General features: G+C 50.0%; 1 protein-coding gene across 1 annotated transcript; it reads left to right on the forward strand.

Annotated features, from left to right (window-relative positions):
• The first annotated feature begins 4,191 nt into the window (after positions 1-4,191).
• On the forward strand, positions 4,192-11,499 carry FATE1 (fetal and adult testis expressed 1). Its single transcript, XM_050775390.1, has 5 exons — positions 4,192-4,417; positions 5,460-5,587; positions 9,694-9,800; positions 10,209-10,287; positions 10,932-11,499. The coding sequence occupies exons 1-5, from the start codon at positions 4,312-4,314 to the stop codon at positions 11,061-11,063; spliced, it is 552 nt and encodes a 183-aa protein (XP_050631347.1). The 5' UTR covers positions 4,192-4,311; the 3' UTR covers positions 11,064-11,499.
• The last annotated feature ends 5,672 nt before the right edge of the window (positions 11,500-17,171 follow it).

The raw sequence follows: 17,171 nt of genomic DNA on the forward strand, positions 1-17,171 counted from the left end.
CTTTGGGGCTCCAGGGATGACCTCAGTACCAGCTGCTTCCAGGAGCAGGAAGGAGAATTGTTTATGGGTCCATAAGGTTCATTAACAAGCCAAGAGGAAGCTCTCAGCTGCCTGGAAGATCCAGGTGCACTCATTTGCTTGGGTGTGGGGCTGTAGCTGCCTGAGACTGGGCTCTGAGCAGGACTGGGAGATAGGAAGTCATCACACCCAATGGCTTTTTTTACTTTCCTTCAAGACATTTGGCTGGAATGACCTCTTCCATAAAGCCCCAATATAAGAAAGTGGTAAGAGCTGAGCTGCTCTAGATGAAGAACAGCTAGAGTTTGCCTTGAAGCCCAGGCAGCCCCCACAAATCTCCCTAAAATTTCCATGTGAAGATGGGAAACTGAGGATCCAAGCAGGTGAAGCAACTTGCCTAAGATATCCCAGTGGCAGGACTCTGAGTCACTCACAGATATGCTGACTTTGGGCTGGGTTCCTGACATCTTCTGCTGCAGCTTGCAAGGGAGGTGGGAACATGGGGCAGACAGAGCTGCGACCCTGAGCCGCTGGGAACTGGAGCAGAGTGCTCAGCTGACTGAACATCTGGAAGAAGCTAATGGTTGGAAGGCACTGTTGGAGGCAGGTGATCAGGCTGGCTGGGGGCAGGCAGAGAAGACAGACAGACACAAGGGCAGATGGGCAGGTAGGTAGGCAGCAGCCTGAGTTGGACACCTTCTCCGTGGGTGGCTGGGTGCCCTCTAGGTTTCAGCAAAAGCTTGGATGCAATTAACTGGATTTGTTTGGTCCCCAGTGGAGGCTCTGGGCTCACGATCCCCCTTAGGGAAAAAGATGATACGTTTCCTTTGGAGATACTTAACTTGAAAGGAGGGAGAGTTTTTGTCTTATTCTTTTCTGTTAATAAAATAGCTCTTATTTTAATAAAGATCCAAACCCTCCAGCAGACAGTTCATGGGAAAGAAATACAGAAGATCAATAAACATGTGAAAAATTGCTCAAGATTATTCATAATTAAGGCAATATAAATTAAAGCAACAATGAGATAGATATCATTTTTCACCCATTATGCCTTTTAAATAAGTGCATAATATTTCTGTTGATCAGACTGGGAAGAAACACAGACTTTCATCTCCTAGGTAAGGCCTCACTTTGTACAGCCTCTTCGGAGGCTCCTTTGACAATATTGGTCCCTTTAGGTCAAAATAATCAACACACATACCCTAGAACCCCACAATTCTACTTCTAGGCACCCACTGTGCAAACACATTTACATATGTGTGCAGAGAGACATGTTCAGGAATGCTCAGTGCTACATTGTTTCTAAAAGTAAAAAAGCTCTAGACACCCAAAATATCCATGAGCAAGTCAATAAAGGAGCAACGGGAGGCAGCTGTGTAGGGAAATGCTATGCTGGGCTGAAAAGAAACGAGGTAGATTTGTTCTGACACGGAGAGATCCCCAAGGCACCTGGTTCACTTGAAAAAATAAGTTGCACAATGGCACACATCTCAGATTTGTAAGATCTCATTTATGTAAAACACTGCACATTGAAAGCAGATAGACACACATACAAGCCAGGTATGTTCTGGACCCTTCCTTCCCCTATGAAGAAGCATCTCTCGAACCTCTGGGTGAGCAGGGCCTTCCACTGGAGTGTTAGGGCTCTGCAGTCTGTTGTCTGCAATTGGCCTTGTGCCATCTTCCTGGACCCAGGCACCGTGTAAGACTTGAAAGATCTCCCTCTGTATCGCAGGTGCTCTAGTCCTTCGGGCCCCTGAGGTTAGCACCCAGACTTTGGGGTAGGGGGCTTTTCAGAATGGTTGGAGTACGAATTTCGGGCCATTTCAAAAGGAGATTACTGTGTAAATTACAATTATGAAATTATAATTAGCTAACATGCTAAGAGACAAATTCAAAGGCACATTAAACTCTCTGTCACCTCCAAGTTGTCTTTGGCACTCAATCCAAGCGGGGAAGGCACGCTAAGGGGGTGAGATGTTGGGGTTTCTGAGTGGCCTTGGGGGTTCAGGGATTGGGAAGGAATTCTCCCACCCTCTTTGCTTGGCTTTAGGTGGTGGATTCTTATGCCACCAGGGGGCAGTGCCTCCACATGCACCTGGACCCTGTGCTCCTGTGCCCAAGAAGCCCCACCAGGGTCAGTTGATAACTAGACAGAAATCTGGCCTCCATAGCCTGAGGCCCTGTGGCAAGCCAGTGCCTACACTACTGTAGCTTTGCTGACTTCTGAGTGCTCCTCACAATCCAGCCACCCTGTAGGGAGGCTTGTCCATGGTGGAGACTGACACCAAAAGAAGGGAGAAACTTGCTCGAGGTAAAATCTTGAGGTCATAGTGAGATAAGATTGTCAGATAGAATACAGGATATGCAGCTAAATTTCAATGTTAGATCAACCCATGAATCCTTTTTTTAGTGTAAATATGTCCCAAAGGTTAGTGTACAAGAGAGAATACTTACACTACAAATGTAGTATAAGTACAGATGTGTTGTTTATCTGAAATTTAAATGTACTTCGTATCTGTATTTTCATTTGCTCAATCTGGCAACCTTGGCTGGGCTTCCCAGGCTCCTGAATCCCACTAAGCTGAGCACACTCAGTAGTTTCTCTGCTCCCAAGGTGGCCCTCCAGAAAGCTCAAATTTCATCGCAGCTGCTCCACTAGATCTGGGAAGGGCTTCTTTGGGGCCCCCAGGAATGCAGGCAGGGCCTATATCAGCTCTGCTTCCCAAGAGCTCGGCCCCAGCGCTGGACAGGTGAGGTGGGGGCAGGGGACAGGCAGCCTCAGACCATGCTGCCCTATCTCAGCTAGTTCTGACCCCTTCCTTTGCACTCCCTCTCCTTCCTTCCTTCCTTCCTTCCTTCCTTCCTTCCCTTCCTTCCTTCCTTCCTTCCTTCCTTCCTTCCTCCCTCCCTTCCTCTTTTCCTCCTTCCTTCTTTCCTTCCTTCCTCCCTTCCTCTTTTCCTTCCTTCCTTCCTTCCTTCCTTCCTTCCTTCCTTCCTCCCTTCCTCTTTTCCTCCTTCCTTCCTCCTCTTTATCCCACCTGACCCAAGGGCTCTGGGGGAAGAAGAGGCTATTTCTAAAAGGAACGTTTTATAAACCTGTCCTGATTCCTTTCACAAATAGCCTCCTATTCCCCCAGGGGCTCTGGGGTTGTTTCCTAGAATGAAGGGTTCACCATAGGTCGTGTAGCAATCAGTGTTTTCCAGAGAAACAGAACTGATAGGATGTATATATGTATGTATGTATGTATGTATATATCTGCATATGCACAAGTATATATAAATTTATTTTAATAAATTGACTTATGCGATTGTGGGGCTGACAAGTCTGAAATGTGCAGGGCAGCCTGGCAGGCTGGCAACTCAAAGAAGAGTTGACACTGCAGTCCTGGGGTAGAATTACCTCTACTTTGGGAAACCTCAGTCTTTGCTCTTCAGGCCTCTCAGTTGATTGTGTGAGACCAACCCACATCATCGAGGATGTGTCTCTACTTTACTTCAAGTCCACTGGTTGTAGATGCCAACCACAGCTACAAAATGCCTCCACAGCAACACCTAGACTAGTGTTTGAAGGAGTCACTGGGGACTAGAACCTGGCCAGGTGACACATAAACCTGACCATCACAGTGGTCTAATCAGTAGGGAAACTGAGGGAGAATTGGGACTTAGAAGGTGCAAGGCCTGAGGCCCCTGGGAGTTCTAGTGGCTGCAGTCAGGTCCCACCTCTCTTACCCTTCTCTCCCTTTGTTCTCATGGCTCCTGCCTAGTCTGACCTACTTCAGAAAAAGGCTACCTCCCATGTCTGGGGACTCTGGATGGGGGAGGTAGGATATGCTCTCCAGAGAATCCCTTCTGAAGGTGTGGTATGGCCTGGATTGCTAGGACCTAACTCTGCTGTAGCCACTGCCTGGCTCTTGGACCCTGTGCCAATCCCTGTTTCTTCATAGAAATGATGGAGGGTAGACCCCACCCTTCCCCCCATGGGCTAAATATGGAGATTCATGAGCCAGAGCAGTTCTCACAGTCAAAGGCATGGAATTGTATCTCTTCTCCTAAGTTGCTTACAGAGTAGCAAGGAGAAGGCCACGGACCTAGCCAACAAGATGCAATAGAAACAGAAAGTGCTGAGTCCAAGGCCTCAGCCTAGAGAGGGAGTCTTGCTCCACCCCCAGGTCTGACTATATCTTCCTTGAGCTCCTGTTCCAGGAAGAGGTGATTTTCTGAGTGTGACTCCTCTGTTCCTGGCACCCTGTACATCCTTAGCCATAGCTTACAAGTGAACAGCTGGTTGTGATGGCAGGAGGCCCTCCCAACACCAAGGCAGAGATGGAAATGTCCCTGACAGAAGAACTGAATCATGGACGCCAAGGGCAAAACCAAGAGCACCTGGTGATAGCGGGTGAGGATCCCCTAAAATACCCCTAGGCTACAGCCAACTGTGTAGATACATGTCTGTACCTGTGCATGTGTGTGTTGGGAAAGGTGCATGTGTGCATGGAAGTGTTTGCACATCTGTGTGTTGGGCGGGCTTTGAGGATTTGTGGGTTGATGGTAAGGGATCTAGGAGAAAAGGGATAGATGATGTGAGCATTTTGCCCTGGGAGGGAGAAGGATGGGAACAACATGTGTGGTCCCTCTGTCTTCCCCTTGTCCAAGCCACCACAGTGTCTGTTGCAAAATACTCAGAGGGCTCAAATTATGAGACCAGAGATCAATTCTCTCTCCCAACCCTCGAATTCATTTTCCTGCCATTTGGAGGAAAATCCAGACTCCATGATCTATAAGATTGTATCAGCCTCCTCAAAACATTTCATACTATGATATAGACAGAAAATACCATTTCTATAGCACACAAAGGGATCCAGATCACATTGCATTTATGTTTGTTCTTACAATGCTCCAAGCCTGCTTCTTCCCCAAAGACCTTGCATTTGCTGTTTCCTCTGTCTGGAATGCTCTTTCCCTCAATTTCCCAGGGCTGGGTCCTTTATTTTTTTCAGGTCCCTGCCTCAATTGTTGTCTCCTACTTTTCTAGAAGGAGCCCTTTCCTTCCACTATGTTACCCTGTTTTGATCATTTATGGAGCCTGCATCTCTCTGTCTGCATTTGCAAGGATAGACCTTCTGTTTTACACCTGTCATTCACTCTTATACACAAAACAGATGGTCAGTTCCTTGATAGCTGGAATCTTGTTCTTGGTCATTGCTCTGTAGATTACTGGAGAGTAACCTAGTCTCGAGCTGAGCCCTCAGGATTCTTGTTTAACTTTTGAACAGATGAACAAACTGAGACCTGGGATCAGCTGGTGGACAGTGGTTAATGGGTGCTGAGTGATTCCCAAGAAAGCTGGGGACTCTGTCTTCTTTTTGGTGTGTTTTGTGCCCAAGAAGCCCTGGTACAACTTCTATGGGTGCTCCTGGGGTCTCTGTTCTTCTCTCTAGAAATGATGGAGCATGGATCTCGGTCCCTGGGTGCCTCCCAGAAGAGGCAGAAGTTGGAACAAAAAGCTGCTGGCTCTGCTTCAGCGAAACGAGTTTGGAATATGACTGCCACCCGATCCAAGAAAATGGTACTGCATGGGGTCCTCAGCACATGTTGGCCAGGTTGGGGTTGGGAGTACTGGTTGTAGGGGCTGTAGCCTGACCAGGTCAGGCAGGGCTAGACATTGACTTGTGAGGAGGAGGAAGCTCCTGTGTTCCAAGCTGGCAAATGAGGACAGAAAGGTCAGGGTCATCCTTTCCTATGCTTGGGATGCAACCTTGGGAGTTCAGAATGCCTGAAACAAATATTGCATGGGGAGTACATAAATATTTCACTCTGTAAATCCATTGTGTGAAATAACGCTTCCTGTATTTAAAATTGTGTGTGTGGTGCGTGTGTGTGTATACACACAATAACTCAGGTGAGGCTCCTACGCTTTCTGGCTGTTAAGAAATCCAGTCAAGTCGTCTGGCATGGTGGCTCATGCCTGTAATCTGAGCACTCTGGCAGGAAGAGGTGGACGGATCACTTGAGGCCAGGAGTTGGAGAACAGTCTGGCCAGCATGGTGAAACCTTGTCTCTACTAAAAATACAAAAATTAGCTGGGCATGGTGGCACATGCCTGTAATCACAGCTACTCAGGAGGCTGAGGCATGAGAATCGCTTGAACCTAGCAAGCAGAGGTTGCAGTGAGCTGAGATCATGCAACTGTACTCCAGTCTGGGCAACAGAGCAAGAGAAAGAAAGGAAGAGAGAGAGAGAGAGAGAGAGAGACAGAGAGAGAGAGAGAGAGAGAGACAGAGAGAGAGAGGGGGGGAGAGAGAGAGAGAGAGAGAGAGAGAGAGAGAGAGAGAAAAGAAGGAAGGAAGGAAAAGGAAAAGAAAGGAAAGAAAGAAAGAAAGAAAGAAAGAAAGAAAGAAAGAAAGAAAGAAAGAAAGTAAAAGAAAGAAAAAAGAAATCCAGGAAAGTGAATCTGACCATTTTGTAGCCAGTCCTTTTAAGCTACATTCGATATGGGTGAAGGAATGTTTTAGAATAAATAGTGGCTATACTGTTGCAAATGATATTGGGAAAACACAGTCATTTTGGATGGGGAGGGAAGCCTGACTATTCTAGAGAATTAAGTGAGTCCCACAGTTCTGTAGCCAATCATTTTAGCTAGCTAAATTCACTGTGAGTAAGGGAAAGTTTTACAAAAATTGTTGTTATGCTGTTGCAAAGGCTGCTGGGAAAAGGCAACAAGATTGGAGAGGGAGGGAGGTCTGACTGCTCCAGGAAATCATGTGAGTCCCACAGTTCTGTAGCCAATTCTTTAAGCTACATTCATTGTGGGTGTTGAATCTTCTAGAAAAATGCTGGCCACATTGTTGCAAAGGATACTGAGCCATTTTGCAGAGGAGGTAGACCTGACCGTTTTAGGGAATCATGAATCCCATAATTGCGTAGCCAATGTTTTTCACCACATTCAGGTGGATGAGGGAAAGCGTTAGAAAATGGTGGTTTTACTGTTACCACAGTAAAGTTTGAAAGTTATTGGGGGGCAATAAGGTTGGAGAGGGAGGGAGACTTGATTGCTGAAATGATTTATTGGGTAGCCCCAGTGAAGAATGAGAAAAAAAGCTTGCAAGTTAGAGATTTCCTGGGAATAAAAATAAGTCAAATATTGAGTTGGCTTTTTGTGTCCAAAGACAGAAGCCAAATCAAGTTGCTCCAGGAAGTCAGGCTCCTGCAAGCCACCAACGTCCCTGAGACTAGAGGACAGGCTGGGCAGGCTACTTTACTGATCATTCCTTTCTTCAGGGGTCCCAGCTGCCAATGCCCAGAATGCTGAGAGAATCAGGCCATGGGGATGCCCATCTCCAGGAGTACCCTGGCAATTTCCAAGGCATGCGTTTCTCTGGTTTAATTAAAGTTGACTATGAGGGCTAGAGGTAGACTGTTTGAAAATATAGACATTAAATTGAATTTATAAATTAAATTTAGAAAGAGGAAATCTAATTTATTAGTTCCATTCATTCATTCATTCATTCCTTTATTTTTGAATAAAACAGTTAATGGAACTGTCTCTAGGAGAACCATAATATGCAAAGGTGAGAAAAGTTAATAATGCTATCCTGCTGACTTGGAAAAACTACTTTAAAACTACATGGAAATAAAAATGACATTTTTTGAAATGATTAACAGAGAGAAGTTGGGACTTGGTGTGTTAACAACAAACTATGTTATCTGAAACAAACAAAATCCAGCCATCAGCCATTCATCCTTATTTTTTGCCTTCAAATCTCTCAAATTTTTTTTTGTCCTTCTGATTCCTATTGATAGGAAAGTCAAGCAATGGTCTGAAAATTTTTCTAAGAGACACCGTTGATCAAATTCTAGTCATGGGATCCCTCTAATTCCCATTATCTTTTTAATGCAATTTTTGAAGTATCTTAAGAAAATAAAATATTGTGACCATGAACTACTGTTCATAAAAATGTTGCACCACTATCTGTGTGCTCCTCTTGAGAGAGATTAGTTTTGCATTATTGCAACAAACAGAGTGCAGTGGCAAAGTTCCTATGAAAATCCTTTACACAGAAATTGATCCACCTTCAGTTTGATGTTGTTACTTCAGAACAGAAGAGGGCTGCAGATCTTTCTCAGGTGACAAGTGAGCCTCGGTTGTCTATTTTTTTGTAAGAATGAGGCAAATAGAAGAGCTAACCCAGGACTCTGCACACCTCGGTCAGGCCTTTCAAATGGCAGGCTCTACTTCAGCAGGGTAAGCGGGTAAGGAACTGGCTGTCACGTGGGGCACCCTGAACCCTGCCAGAATGAAGAGGATTTTATTTTGTGTCACTTTCACCCTAGCTTTCTTATTCATTTGATTCAGGTTTTGGCTTGGGGGTAAGTGCCTGGCTGCCAGCCAAGAGTGAGAAGTGCGGATGACTGCTTCATACACAGATCATTAGTTAAAGGCCCTGTTTTCCTCCCTCCTCTCCTTTCTTGTGATATGCCGCCATTGTCCTTGCAGGTCTAAGTCCTCTCTGGATGCTGCTGGCGGGGGCCTCCCTTGTCAGCTGAGTCCCATCTGCTTCCCATCCACACTGAGGCCTAGTTCCCCCATGGACACTTCCTGGATTCCAGAATTCTATTGAATCCTTTCATTAGCTGATGCCTCTCGGGTTGTCTTCCTTCTTATGGGTTTAAACTGTTTTATTATCTTCAGTGGCACTTAGCAGAGCCTTAACAGGAACGAGTGTTAAATATGAGAGACATCATAGTGTAATGGTTAAGAATATAACCTCTGGACTGAAATGTCCTGGGTTCAAATTACTGCTCTGCTACTTACTAGCTGTGTGACTTGGACAAGTTAATTAACCTCTCTGTGTTTCAGTTTCCCCTACTTTCAAAATGGGGTGTTAATGATACCATTTCACAGGGTTGTGATGAGGAATCAATCACTTAGTATTGGTAAGGGCTTAGAGGATGGCATGGTCCCTGGCATGTGGTGTGTGTTAAATAAGCAGCTTGTGAAATATTTCATCTTGAACTGGAAACCTGTAACTATGATTTGAGCCCAGGCAGGTCTGGCACCAAAAGCCAAAACACACTCTGTTCCTCTATCCCCCACTGACTCTTCAAAGGCATCAGATAGCCCTGGCTCAAGGGCTCTGGGGCAGAGATATACACACTAGGGAGTCGTTGGCAGATGGATGAAAATGAAAGCCACAGGGATGGCTGGCTGGGCTTACCCAGAGGAGTTGGTGGTTTCCCAGTAGCCAGGGTTCTAGCCTTAGCCCTGACATTTACCATGCATCCTTGGGAAGTAAAGGCACCTCGCCAGGCCTCAATGGCCTGGGCTGCCAATCAAGGTTTTACGTTCTCCTTCAGTAGGTTGCTCAGCCTCTCAGCTAATACCTGTATGTGAAAGTTCTTGCAGAGGACAGAGACCCCTGTCACTGCTCTTCTTTTGCCACAGCCTGCCTGGATGACCAAGAGCTACCGAGGAGCATGGTGCGGGTGGGGTGGTGGCCAGCAGCCTGTGTGGAGTTCCCAAGCTTTCCTAGAGGCCTGAAGCTGCCAGCCCTTGATTCCAGAGACCAGGCACCATGTGACTCCCCATGGGGTGCACCATTGGTTCTGGGCAAACTGGGGAAGCCACTCACGTGGGGCTGGGCAGGCTACTTTACTGATCATTCCTTTCTTCAGGGGTCCCAGCTGCCAATGCCCAGAATGCTGAGAGAATCAGGCCATGGGGATGCCCATCTCCAGGAGTACCCTGGCAATTTCCAAGGCATGCGTTTCCATTATGATCGGTAAGAGCTGAGGGTCTGTGGGCCCTGGCTGCTCAGACAGGGCCCAGAGTGGGGCGGAGGGGCTGGTGAGCAGCTTGGCCAGGACGGAGTCATGAGGGCCTGGAATGCCTCCCTGTCAGAGACCATGAGCACCCTGGCTCCCTGCCCATTTGGGGCATCCCAGTGCTCTGTGGGCTAGCCGAGTTGGGCTGGGCCAGGCTGGGCCAGGCTGGCTCAGGCTAGCTCAGGCTGACTCCCAGTCCTCAAGGCCCTAGGCCCTCTTTACCATGGGAGAGGACTGGAGGCTCATAGTCACTGTCCAAGAAGTTCCTGACCTTACCTGCTTGACCTCATTGCCTTCTTGTGCTCACTGCCAGGTCCTGCCGGGGCCACCAGCAGCTTTGACCCTCTGTCTTTTTTCTCTCCCAGCAACCCAGGTACAGATGCAGTGGCACAGACTAGCCTGGAAGAGCTCAATGTACTGGAGATGGAAGTCATGAGAAGACAGGTGAGGAGGGACCCAATTGGTGGGTGCAAGCAGAATCACAATGCCTTGGAGTAGTCAGGGCTCAACATCTGGGGTCTTGTAGCCCCTTACAGTCATCTTTCCCTTTAGCGCTGGAGGTAGGGCAGATTCCCTTCCTTTTCCTCCTCATCCCCATGGCTCTGACCCAGGTAGATGTCCAATCTCAAACCTACTGCTGTCCCTGAGATGCTGGCAGGGAATAGGGGCCGATAAAAGGTAAAGGAAGAGGGAACATACAAGGATAAGTGTTCTATGTCCAGAGAGAGAGTGATACCCAACAGTCTGAGAGAGGGGTCGCCTTTGTTCAAATCAAACCCAGACCTTCTCAGGAGGAGACCCTTCCTCCCTTGGCTCCCCGGAGCAGCTGGAATGGGCTGGCCTCTTCCAGAGAATGGAAGTGAGCATCAAGGGAGAAGGCAGAAGTAGCGACTGCAGACGCAGCAGCCAGGTCTTTGGTCCAGCGGACCTGGCCCAGCCCCCTGCTTCTCACTAGGGGCACTCCCCGCTCCACCGCCAAAGGGCAATCAAGCCCCTTCTTGCTTTAACTTTATGCTTTTCCGATGGCTGAGCTGTGGGCTTCTGGAGAAGAGCCTGGCTCAGCAGTCCTGCCTTTGGCTCCTCTGCAGCTATATGCAGTCAACCGGCGTCTGCGCGCCCTGGAGGAGCAGGGCGCCACCTGGCGCCAGAGGGAGACCCTGATCATCGCCGTGCTGGTGTCAGCCAGCATAGCCAACCTGTGGCTGTGGATGAACCAGTGATCGCCCCCGCGCGGCCTCCGTATTGGAGCCCTCCCTGCTTCCCCTTCTTTCTTTCCTCTTTCCCTGGGCCGCCATTGCCCATCCCCCTTTTATCTCCCAGCAGCCCTCAGGCAGCGTCAGGGTCATTTTCAACTCTGGTTAGGCCTCCTACCTGGGGAGGTCAGGTCACTGCATTGGGAGGTCCTGGCTGCTGCGAAGGTGGAGGAGGACTGCATGGGCTGAGATGCCATCCTTTGAAGGGTGAAGAGCATGGCGGCATCTGGACGCCACAGTAACACCTAGAGGCAACCTTGCCTTCCTGACCTCAGCGGCCCTTCTGTTCCATCCTCTGTGGGCAGGGGTGTGGCTTTGTTTTCCTCCCTCGTTTGCTTCCACCTCGTGCACAACGCTCTGCGCAAACATCATGCTCAATAAAAGTTCCGCCATAGCAGCAAAACTCTGTGGCTGAGGTTCCTGTGTCCAGCACTCATTTGGGGCAACAGTGGGGTTGGGGTGCACTGAGGAACAACAGCGCCTCTTCACAAAGACCTTGTGGCTGGGACTGAGCCTCTGCCATTGCCCCAGGTGCCCTGGTTTCCTCCTCCCTTTCACCTTCCCCGCCTCACTGTCCCCAGCCCCAGCTTTGCAAAGTTCTTCCTGTTGGGCTGATGCAAATGGGTGCTTGTGGGTGTGTGGTTCTGGGAGCATGTCTGGACTGTGTTGCAGGGATGCAATCAGAGGAAATCTCCTGAAAGGGACCAGAAACATTCTCATTTGCACAAGAGGAAATTGAATTCCAGAGGGAGGAAACATGTACCTGGGTCATCCAGCGAGACAGGGCCTGGGTGTGAGTTCTGTGGTTTGAGTTTTCCTGAGTCCTACGCTAGGGTTTGGCCTGCCTCCTGCAGACAGACTCACTAGAGATGAGGTCCTGCCTCAGCTCTGCAGGCTGAACAGGAGCTACACATACCCCGCACCCTACCCACCACACACTCTGGGTCCACAGCCCATGAAGCACACCTCAGACAGGGTGAATAGCCGGGTCGTCCAGTGAGGCTGAGCCTGAGAGGTGGAGAATGTTGCCTGCCATATGGGGGCCTGACCACAGTGCAGATGTGCCTGGCTGCAGGAGGCCTACGGAAGAGCTGCAACCCCTTTCCCTGGGACCAAGGGATCAACACACATGTCTCTGACCCAGAACTTTCGATTGGTTTTAGTTGCTAAGTGCACCTTCCCTAATCCCCCAAATCTGTCAAGGATTCTCCATCTATGAAGATTGGGGAATGTGTTAGTCACTAGGTATGAAATGAATGTGTGTGCCTGTGTATGTGAGACAGAGAGACAGTGAAGAGACAGGGAGAGGAGGAGGGGCGAGGAGAGAAGAAAGGATGGAGGAAGGGAGAGACAGAGAGAGAGATAAAGTCAGAGACACAGAGCAGCAGAGGGAGGGAAGTTAGAGTAGAGGGAGAGAGAGAAGATTGAGTCCCACAGCCTGCTCTGCCCCTGCTCCCCATTTTTCTCTCTGGTCCTCATGGGCTCCTATACAATGAGGGGGTTCTTCCACACCTGACACTCTAGGGCTTGCAATACTTCTAAGATGAGGATGCAGGGCCTCCTGTCAGCTCTGTGGGACACCAGGTACGTGGCCCCTGGAGCCTGGGCCCTGCTCAAAGCAGAGAAAAGGACACCTAGGAAAGAAACAGTTGGGAGACTCTCTCTGGTCCCAGAGCACAGAGGTAATCAAGTGCTACAGGAAGCCCCTCTGCAGAATGGGGAAACAGCAGCACCCAGATATGAGTACTTCTGGCCAGGAGAGCCAAGAGGGCCAGGGAGTACCAGGGGTGTTCCCTGTCCTCTGCAAATGGGCCCTGGGGCCCCAGGAGTCACCCATGGGTTAGATGGAAGATGGGGGGACCTCCTTGCAGGCTGCCCCTCCTCTTCCTGCAGCCTCAGGACAGACCAGGACCCAAGATATAGAGGAATATTAAGGGAACCAGGGAGATGGAGCAGGGGCAGCACGTGCAGCTTCTTGCTGTCAGCCCAGGGCTCCCACTGCCATGAGTCCAGCCTTCACACTGTCTACCCTGGGCTGCCCCTTTCTCCTGCCCCAGTCAGGCCTCACAGGAAGCTCAGTGGAAGAGGAGGCTGCAACCGGGAAGGGCTGGGTCTGCCCTTTGGGACCTAAGTGTTTGTCAGCCTGCACAGACATGGACATAGTTGCAGAAAAAGTCTGGCTGAAAATATGTTGTGAAACAAAGGTTCACCCTTGGGAGCAATTTAGCTGAGTTGCAAACAAACAGCATGGCAGTGCCCTGGAGGAACATCTCCTGAGCCAGATGAGCTCATAAGGAGCCCTTGACTGGGCCTCCACCCTGCCTTTCTGTGTGACCACTTGGCTGGTTCCCAGCAGGGCTGGGGGCCAGTTCCTAGATGGGCATTCTTGCTCTATCTCTAGAACTCCCTGCCCCACCTAGAAGACCTCAGGAAGCTCCTACGAGGAACTGGAGTCAGAGCTGCCCAGGCTGGGCCCCTCTGCAATGTTCCTTAAGGGGCATGGGGACCATATTGTGGGGGCTGGCACATCTGTGATTCCTGAGCCCCTGGGAGACCCACAGAGGCTCAGGGGGCAGAGCGCCAGGAGGCAAGTTGGCACCTCCTGCCTGGCCCTCTGGCTCTGACCCACCTGGAGCATTTGCTCATCTGATTGCATTTCTCTGCCAACCTGTCCTTGCCTTGCCCAACCCCTCCACCCTGAGCCCACCCCTTCCTTCAGCAAGCCATGAACTTCCCCATGGTGAAGCAGGATGCTGTGGGTGAATGAATGAGGGAAGGAACTCATTCTTACTTGGGGGTAGGGGAGGGGATTCTCCTGGCATGCTGTTTATCTCTAGTCTGTGAAGCTTCCCAGGGGCTGACCAGGCTTAGTATTAGAGGGGTACACATCAGTCCTCCACTGGATCAGTAGCTTCTTGAGGGCACAAGGTAGCCTGCATTGTCTTCTGCACTCCTGGAACAAGTAAAGGACTGGCAGGATGGCCTCTGATTAGGGTCCCCAGAGATTGATTCTAGCCTTGGTCTTCCCCTCCTGGCCTTTAGGGCGTGCCTTCTGTTGAAAACCTTTCCCTACCAAAGGAAGTCAGTTCTATTCATTGCTTCCTACGGCACATCTACTCTGTGCCATACACGTTGTATCTTAAAAATGTTTAATTACACAAGTTGTTCATGAACACATTCTCCCCAAAAAGGCAAACATTCCAGGCCTAGCTAACACAGTCCCTTGCACCCCAAGTGCCAAGTCCCTCCACCAAAGTATTTCCCATGGTTTGGTTGGTGCGTATCCTTGCAAACTCTCTATGCTGTTCCATGAAGATTATGCACACCTGTATGTACCCCAGGCTTTGCACGCAGGATGTCATTTAAGCCACTCCTAACAGCCCCCTGAGGGAGTGGCTTGTCTTCCCAGCTGGCTGCACAGGTGGGCAAAGCTTTAATCCTCCATTTATGTAGTTTCCTGCCCTGCCAAGTGGGCCCCTGGTCCTCCGCCAGTCCTGGGCAAAAGCTGAAACTCAATATTCCAGTTCTTTTGTCACAGGCTGGCTTCCTGGCAGCTGGTGGAAGGTGGGAAGAGGAAGGTGGGCGTGTGAGGAGGGGTACATGAGGGTGCATGGAGGGGACTCTGCTGTAGCCAGGAGCAGCCTGAAATCCTGGTTTCTTGGAAAGGAGCCCAAAGCTCACTGCCCCAAGGGTCTTACCCTGTTTCCCTTCCCTAACCCCAACCCTTCTTGGAGGCCAAGTCCAGGGGACCTGGCAGAGGAGGTATGGATTTTCCCTCTCAGGCCAGGCCTACCCCAGGTACCTCTTCTCTCAGATTTCTCCCTGGCTTGACCTCAGGTCAGGTGGACTGGCTGAGATTGTGCCAAGACCTGGAGGCAAGTACACCAGAGCTGTGAGCTGGTGGGGTTGAATCCCCAGACACAAAGCTCTGAGCACGCTCCGTACAAGGGAGGGCTCCTCAGGGAGCTTGGGAGGGGCTGGTTCCTGGATCTGGGCAGGCAAGCAGCTTCCACAGTCAGGCAGCCCAGCATCCAGCCCTCGCCTGCCAACAGCCTGGGGTGTACAGGGCCCACACACAGGCCAGCTTCTCCAGTGGGCAGGTGACACCCTGGGGCAGCATCTTGAGTTTGCCTTAGCTATGGGCATGAGCTCTTCTCGGCCTCTGCCACCTTCCCCTGTTGGCCTCAGGCAGGGTGGGGCAGCTTTCTGACCTGGAGGCTGCAGCTAATTTGTCAGGGGCTCAAGGGCCCTGCTGGCCTGAGGGGCAGGAATGGCAGGAGATCTCTCTTAGCTCCAGATGCTGATGAGCCCCCAGTGGTTTGTCTCTGACTGGAGGTTGTGCAGAAGGACCAACAGATGCTGACTGGTCAGGAGATCCCCTGCCTCTGAAGCCATCTGATTGGTGAGGAAAGGGGCTGACCTTGGGCTGATACCTTTCTGTGACCACAGGCCAGTTGCCTCCATGGGGGTACAGAGCTGGAGTCCGTGAAAAGTGTGTAGGCCCTAGAACCTGGCTTGACATGGGTCTTCATGTGCATGGTCTGCCGAGGGAGCTGAGGAAAGTGGCTGTGTTGGGAAACTTTGTCCCTTGTTAAAGCAGTCAAATAAATTATTTGGGGCTCTAGGAGGGTGGAAGCACTGAGTGCCACACAAAGTTTGTCCTGAAGCAGCTGGGACTTTGTCCTTTCCTAGGAGAGTGGCAGGGAAGGTTGCTGGAGAAGATTTGGAGCAGAGGGACTTAAGGCCTGCCAGACAGGCAAACTTCAGTGGGAGGAAGTTGGGAACCCATGGGCCTTCACTGCCTGCCTGACTCTGAGCATTTCTGGGCCCCCCAGCCTCAGAACACGGGCAGTGTTCACTTGGAGCCTGTGGCTCTCTGCATATGAGTAGCAGTGGAGGTAGGGGCATGGGTTATGTGGCCTTCTCTCAGGAACCATGCTGGGATTTCAGCCTTTGTTTTTGACTGTTTGAACTGCACCCTGACTTCTTCTGGAAATCCTTAGAGGGGAGCACGCACTTCAGGCCTCTCAGGCTTGGGAGCCATCCACTCTGCCATTTGGGGAAATGCATGCGGGGTGAAGCCCTTGGAGCTTCTGGCTGAGGGAAGATTCTGGAGCCAGGCAACAGGCCTGGGGCAGAGATAGGCTTCCAGGGCTGCTTCAGGCCTGGCACCCCATTTGGGCCCTCCAGCTGAGCTTGCATCCATCTCAGCTTGAGCCCAGAGTGGCAAGTGTAGGCTCGGTCTATGTGAGACTGTGGCCACAGGAGGCAGCTAGTATTGGAGCAGCCTCATCTCTAGACATCCTGCCAGTAGCTGGGTCCCTGGGCCCCTCTTTCTTCATAGCTGGGCCCCCTCCAATTGCTCCTTAGTACCACTCATCAGTGACCACCTTCTCCAGAGGGAGGGACACTAGTGCTTAGACTGGACACATGCATGTGGCAGACAGAATATGTATCTGGTTGGTCTGCAGGTGCCATGGTGGCCACAAAACTGCCAAGACCAGCCCTGGCCACACCCCCACTAAGCTTCAACACAAAATGGCCCCATAGGAGATGAGGCTGCAGAGATGGGTCTAGTGACATCCTGAAGGAGTTTGAAAGCCTGAGTGCAGAGTTTGGAATGTATTATTTAGATGATCCTTTCATTCATCCAACAAATACCGGACATGATCCCTAATCCTGGCATGCAGCAGGGAACAAAATTCTGTAGTTCATTGTCAGGATATGATAAATCTATGATACAAATAAAGTCGGGGAAAAGTGAACATGAAACAAGGTAGATTTGGGAGAGTACAGAGCAAGTTCTGGGAATTCATTCATTCATTCATTCATTCATTCATTCACTTGCCAAATATGTATCAAGCACTTATTACGTGCTTACCATTGGGCTCAGCTCTGCAGATTAATGACTAAAAAAATTAGATGAGTCCTTGTCACATAAAGTTTATTTCTAGAGTGCAGTCTTCTTTCCATGGGTTTTCAGAAGAACAACAAACAGGACCAGGTGTAGTCCTATGGAACTCACCCTGGTGGTGTGGAAGGTAAAGGAAAGGAAGAGCTGGGATCTGAAGATAG

The sequence above is a fragment of the Macaca thibetana genome, chromosome X (assembly GCF_024542745.1).
Source record: "Macaca thibetana thibetana isolate TM-01 chromosome X, ASM2454274v1, whole genome shotgun sequence".
NCBI lineage: Eukaryota > Metazoa > Chordata > Mammalia > Primates > Cercopithecidae > Macaca > Macaca thibetana.